This window comes from Labrus mixtus, chromosome 21 (assembly GCF_963584025.1).
Source record: "Labrus mixtus chromosome 21, fLabMix1.1, whole genome shotgun sequence".
Taxonomy (NCBI): Eukaryota; Metazoa; Chordata; class Actinopteri; order Labriformes; family Labridae; genus Labrus; species Labrus mixtus.
Genome location: NC_083632.1, coordinates 23,253,633 through 23,260,296, shown reverse-complemented (window position 1 = coordinate 23,260,296; position 6,664 = coordinate 23,253,633). Strand labels below are relative to the sequence as shown.

Genomic DNA, 6,664 nt, shown 5'->3' with positions numbered 1-6,664 from the left:
TGATTCTCAGAGAAAGTGTCAAAGTCTTTAAACTTAAAAACTTTCTTTGATCATTTGAGCCGTCACAAGCAAAATGGTCCATTCAGTCATCAAAATTGGTCTATGGGTTTTACCATTTAACATGCATGATGATGAAACTTTGTAGTTCTGGAATAAATTGCAGTACAGTAGAAGACATGATTCAGATTTGGCCAGTTTTCTTAATGAAGAGATGTATTAGCACTACTGGAGCGCCCTGCCTCCTGTTTCCCATGCAGACTGCAGAAATGTGAGATCTCCTTTTCATACCTGCAGGTATTAAAGCTCAATATAATGCTCCACTTATATAATACATAGGTACACATGAAGAGACATCCTGACCTGCACAGCTGTTTGTCGATGTAATCCTGCAACTCTGATACCTGCGCCTCTGCAGCTGCTGCTCTGGTGATGAGGAGGGCACGTTCCTTCTCCAAGCTCACCTGTATCAATAAAGGAAATCTTAAAGCCATCGTTATTATGAAGTATGTATTTTTTATTTTGCGGGGGTGATTGTAATTTGACAATACGACTTGTGAAGGGCGAGAGGATTTGTGTTTACTAATGTGGAGTCTGTAATCTGCTTCAGCTGTTTCCATACATCTGACCAGGATTCCTCACATATCTGCTGCAGCCTGATAAAGTTACATTTTTCATGACTTTGTTTTTGTGTGAACACAATCCACAGCTGACCACATTTGTCATCTGGTAGGAAACAAAACTGACACTCACTCCTGACAGCTATCATTTGTAACAGGCATTTTGAGGACAGGCACCTGCAAGACAACGCTCAGGGTGAAGGTTTTGATTCGCAATACAGAAAATGTATTTAAAACAATAAGGACAAATACATGAGAAGTGGAGAGTTGTGATAGAAAATCAATCTTTTTTTTTTTAAAACAAATTCAATTTAAGAGCATTTCTTCTTCCCAAAGGAACTTGTATTGAGGATGAGAAACATCATGTATTCACATTTTCATTATCATAGTTTTAGCTTATCAGCATTTGCAAAGGCTTCGATGAGAAGAAGAACGTCTCTCTCATGTTTGTGAGATACATTTGAAGCTTTTTAGCATTTAGCAGTTAAGAGACAGATATTATAGCTCTGCATATTGACTCGAAACAGAAAAACAGGCAACCTGTTACTGTCTGAAAGAAACACAAGCACCACTAAAGCAAGTAATGAGCAAGTGTTATATTTCAGAAATGACAAAAAAGGAAAACTTCTTTCACAGGAAGTCACAAACTTTAACTTTTTGCTGGTTTGAGATGAAAAAAAATGACGAAAATCTTCATGTCTAACACCCAGTTCTCTACAGTCTGATCTGCAGCGGGACATACTTTTTGAAGTCTTTTTTTTTTTTCCAGTTCATTACTCCCAAACAATCCCTGTGTGATTTTATAATGAAAACATGGACACAATGGGAGAATCCCTGCAGACCAAAAACAAAACAATGAACAGACGAAACAAAAGCAGATCAATCCACTTCAAAGCAGGAACCTTATTCTTTTTGCTCTACCTGCTCCTGGGGCGCCTGCTGCCTCGCCTTGTCCTCACTGAGCTGCTGAAGCTCCTTCTCTGTTTCATCTCTGAGCTCAGCGGGCCCCAGACTGAAGTGGGCTTCTGGGGGTCCAGGGTCAAGACCGCTCTCGGGTTTGAACATGATCCTCTCCCTCTGAATGCTAGAGATCACAGTGTGTAAACGTGGCCAATGACTCAGCGCTTGTGGCCTATCCCTCCAAGTTTAATCAAACAAAATATGACAAAGACAGTGAATCAAAGGACATCTGAAGTGTATGAATTGCTGAATATGTGTGTAAAGTGGAGTTAGAGTAAGAACCTTCACCAGATGCCCTTTAACTATTGTAAGCATTTAGAAAAAAGACACATACCATGTGTCTAAACAAAGACAAAGAAAAATAAAGTCTCACCTGTATGCAATAAAGAGAGCATGATGGGTTTTTGTTATCTTCTGCAGTCTTTTCTTGTAGGAGCGGGCAGCAGAGGCGAGCTGTTCCTCCCTGACTCTGTGAGATGAACGGACATCCTGCAGCATGCTGTCTACAAAGGCCCTCATCTTAACAGGCTCTGCACGGTGTTTTCCTTCTCCAAGGACATCAATGTATTCCTGAATGAAGGAGAGGTTGATAAATGTTGTGTTAGAGACTATCCTACCTTACTTATATCAAAAAACTAGTCTGAGATTATGAAACAGGTTTCAGTGTTTCAACCTAACCTGCAGGAATCAGGTATCAGTGAGTACACAGTGAGTACAGCAATGCACTGATAATATATTATATATATTTGATCAGCCCCTGCCCCCTTGAAGATAGAAATCAACAACAGAGCAGCACTAGTGAAGAATGTAACACAGCTAGCATCATGTCAGTATTCATTTGTTTTCCAAATGGACATACCAAGGCTTTAAAGTTAAGTGACTTCTCTTTAAATATAAAGTGGAGATAAAAAATAAACAAGAGGTTAAACAAAAAAAAGGATGCTCTTTCGTGGACATAAGATATCAGGAGGAGCTTCTGCTAACATTAGCTAAGCTTGCTTTTAATGTTAGAAGTCCTTTAGCTATTCCTATTCCTGAAGCTGAGAAGTGTTTTTATGGTCTCAAGGGGTCTCAGCGAAGGCTCATGTGAAGGTAGCAGAACCTGTATTGGGAAGGACAAAGGACAAAGGGCTATCAACAACTTTGGATTGTAGATATGCTTGTGTTGGATTGAAACTCACAGCTAAGTCCTGTAAATAGCACACAAGCCTCGCACGGTATTCCTCGTTCAGCTCTTTGACTTGTAGCTGCAGCTGTGAGTTCTCTTCCTCTACCTCCTTCACTTGGCTGTGAGAGAGCATCAGGGCCTGGCTCAGAAAACAACAACATGATTCACATTTCAAATATGTAATCTTCTACTGAAATATTTGATCATGAATAGATTTAAAAAAAAGCTATAAATCAGTATGGGATGGGATGCAATGGGATGTTTTCCTGCTCACCGCGCTCTGCTCGGACAGTTTGTGCTGGCTGTTACGGATCGCTCTCTTGTTCTCCTGCTGCTCTTTACCCATTGCTACCCTAACGACCAAAAACAGACACGACCACAAGAGAAGTGACCAAAACCCACAGCCACATCACAGAGTGAAAGCAAAGAGACCACATCACACACACACACACACACACACACACACACACACACACACACACACACACACACACACACACACACACACACACACACACACACACACACACACACACACACACACACACAAAAACACAGCTAAAGACCAGAATCAAAGAGGAGGATGCATGCGGGACATGAGGAACATCCTGACATGGGTCTGGTTGTTTGATGACAGGAAATGAAGAGAAAATCATGCTTCAACTTTTTTTTTTTTTTTTTTTTAAAAGCTTGTGCAAAAGTAAATCAGAAACATTCCCTGGCCCTCACACTTTCTCCTCCAGTTTCTTCTGCTGCTCCTCGTAGCTCTTCTTCATTTCTTCCAGCATGTCTTTGATCTCGTCTTGGTTTCCAAGCAGCTACGTGAGAGCAGATTAAACAAAAGTTGCATCTTGTACAGAGACCTGTTCAACATGTATGTAGGCTTTTAATCTAAAGAGAGAGAGACAAAAAAACTTACAGTTTTTTCCATCATTTTCTGCTCCATATTCAGAGTTGCCAGATCCTCAAGCTGTTGACAAAGTGTTGAACATTTCTCTAAACATAACTTTTCTTTTTGTCACCATGAATGCATTCCAAATTTGGGAGTTTGGGAAAAAATGGTGGAATATAGTTGTCTTTAGTACCTGAAGGTAGAGTGAATCATGACTCAATGAAATGTTGGGTGCAAAGTGGCGTGCCTCTCAGTTAGGCAAGATATGATGTAAAAATAGACGCTGCGAAAATCTGACATTATAATGACGTTTTTTTTCCCCTTTATATGAATGCTACGTGTAATTAGGTGTATTCAAAGTATCAACAAATGAGTGGTAAAGAACAAACTTGTGAGCAGAGAGGAGTCTGAAGCGGCTTTATTAGGTGCAGGAAGATTGCAGCAGTCAGACACTGGTCTGATACCGGTCGAGTAGATATAAATGTCATCACCCCTGCCGGCCCGCCTGCCCACTCACAGTGATTTTTTTCATGAATATTTCATGCTGCGTTCACACATTGGTTAATCCTGACGTCACAAGGAAATGTTACTAAGAGGATAGCAATAGGAATGAGTCAGGGTAACAATCCTTCACACATGCTGCTCACCATGAAAACTGTAGGAGTTTTGTGCATGTGTGAAAACAGCCTAACACTCCTGCTACAACTACAAAAAAAAGTCTGCAAAAGTTCCAGGACTTTTGGAGTGACTGCGATGTAAGCCAAGTCTCCAGTCACTCATTTCTGCTAACACACTGTCTCACCTTGACTCTGTTATGTGACATGCGGCTGATCAATGTCCGCACCCTGTCCAGTTCTCCATGCAGGCCCTGGGTGGCGGTCTTAACACTCTGCTGCTGTTCCTCCAGCTGCCTGCGGAGGGCGTCCTGGGCCCGGGCCAGGGCCAGCAGCTCAGCACTCAGCTCTTCACTCTGAGCGAGCTCTTTATGATGGGCCTCAGACAGAGCCAGGTAGTTCTTCTTCAGTGCAGCATGCACCTCAGTCAGGTCTTTGCCACTCTCTTCTCCAGCTCTCAGACGAGCCTCAGCTGCGTGGAGTTCCCTGAGCAACTTGTCTCGCTCCATCTCAAGCTCTGTAATCACACCAGCCTGGTCCAATATCTGACAAGAGGAAAGAGAAGGGAAGTATAGACAGCCTCAGTAATTCACTATCACACCATAAAGTTTACTGATATAATCTTATATTAACCCTGAAATAATCACTTGCACCTTTTCGAATACTCCTTTCCTTAAATGCTTAATATGTGATTTTCACACTTCAATATAATATAAATCAAGTATATCCTCTGAAAATAACTCTGTGAGTCATGACTGTCTACAATGGGTGTAACACCTGAGTCCCACTGTCTGTGATGTTTTCAGAGTTTTCAGAGTCCTATCTTCAGTTTGTTTACATCGCCCGGACGGCCGGCTGACTCCTCCCCTCATGTATAAAAGTTGTTTAATTGAGGGACTAGAGAAAAGAAGAATAACATACTGTACTCACTGCTTAACTGTGTTTCTAGATCACGATCATTTCGGGTAAATTTACATGCAGTGTGAAGATACGAGCATAATAAAGATCACTAGCATTAGCATGCTAACACAACAATGCAGCGCGAGTTGTTTTGGTTTCATGCTGGTGCTCAAGGGCGACATCTGCTGGATCAAAAAATCACATATAAAGCCTTTAAATCCTCTGAGTTAGACTAATCATAGTTTGAGAAAGAGGGATGGAAAAGTGTATTAAAAGAAAAACAGTAAGTTTCAGTTTGAGTGCACTCTTGAACTGAGTTTTTTTAATATTTATTTTTGGGCTTTTAATGTAGAGATAGGACAGTGGATAGAGTTGGAAATCAGGGAGAGAGATTGTGGGGAATGACATGTGGGAAAGGAGCCACAGGCTGGATTTGAACCTGGGCCGCCCGTCTGGAGGACAATAGCCTCCATACATGGGGTGCACGGTCTAGCCACTGCGCCACCAGCGCCCCCCTTAAAACATTTTTATTGTGCATTTTCTACTTTGCATTCAGCGTATTGTGAAACTGCAATTCTCAATTCTTCAATTTTCCAAAAATTGCAAGATTGGGAAAAAAAGTATGTTTTGAATATGAATTCTTTAATTTGTTGTCCTGTAGTCTCTTTGATGTTTAACATAAAAAGTATACATCATATATAAATCAAATCAAATGTATCAATCATATCAAGTCACCTGGTTTTTCAGTTGAAATGTCTCTTCCTCAAACTTCTCTCTTATCTTGTTTGTCTGAAGTTTCTCCTCAACAAGCTCCTTAGAGATCTTAATGATGAGAAGGGGGAATAATAATGTTTAGCATTTATAATGAACTTATATCTCCTGTCATCTTAACGTTATTCATGTTTTCTACCTTCAGTTTGTCCTCCTCACTCTGTACCAGCCTGCTGGACAGGTCTGTATTAGAGTTGGCCAGGTAGCCCAGTCTGCTCTCTAGGTAGCCCACTTTAGTGAAGAGGCGTTCATTTTTGTCCCGCAGCTGAATCTACAGTGAGGTAAACAGTAACACTTCGGTATCATCAGGTGAAAGGACACTTTGGCTTTATGCAGCCTACAGAGACTTAGCTGCACTCTTGTTTCCTTCAGAAATCAATTAGCCTGCCTAAACCTAACTAAAAATGTCATAGAAAATCTCTGAATATAGACTGACAAGCAAATATGACTTACATTTTCTTCTGTCAAAGCCTGAAGTCGCTCCTGAAGTTCATCTGAAGTTTGCTGCTGGTTTTGTGTATCCATCTTTGTTCACTGTTAACTGTCTCTTCACTGTATCCACCAACAGTATGTTACCATGGCTCCACAACACAGGGATTATGGTTTGGACTGTTTTATAGCACACGTTATGCCATGCAAATTATTACAAACTTTTAATTCATTGAAAGAATAGCAAATTCATTGAAAGAATAGCAAATGTTTTTCATAGGTAATATCCTTTTTTATTTTAAACATGTAGATT

General features: G+C 40.8%; 1 protein-coding gene across 1 annotated transcript; it reads right to left on the bottom strand.

Annotated features, from left to right (window-relative positions):
- Positions 1-993: 993 nt before the first annotated feature.
- Positions 994-6,519, bottom strand: ccdc78 (coiled-coil domain containing 78). The gene is made up of 10 exons (XM_061028282.1): positions 6,376-6,519; positions 6,062-6,193; positions 5,887-5,973; positions 4,440-4,796; positions 3,665-3,715; positions 3,475-3,563; positions 3,020-3,098; positions 2,759-2,884; positions 1,951-2,147; positions 994-1,701 (listed from the first exon to the last, which is right to left on the bottom strand). The coding sequence occupies exons 1-10, from the start codon at positions 6,445-6,447 to the stop codon at positions 1,521-1,523; spliced, it is 1,371 nt and encodes a 456-aa protein (XP_060884265.1). The 5' UTR covers positions 6,448-6,519; the 3' UTR covers positions 994-1,520.
- Positions 6,520-6,664: the final 145 nt, after the last annotated feature.

What these genes read in the sequence shown, in the direction of transcription:
- ccdc78 (XM_061028282.1), bottom strand. Translation starts at nt 6,447, where the DNA reads ATGGATACACAAAACCAGCAGCAAACTTCAGATGAACTTCAGGAGCGA. An exon ending in AACTGTCCGAGCAGAGCGCG is followed by an intron (nt 2,885 to 3,019) that starts GTGAGCAGGAAA and finishes TTTCTGAGCCAG; the next exon opens with GCCCTGATGCTCTCTCACAG. An exon ending in GCTCTCTTTATTGCATACAG is followed by an intron (nt 1,702 to 1,950) that starts GTGAGACTTTAT and finishes TGTGATCTCTAG; the next exon opens with CATTCAGAGGGAGAGGATCA.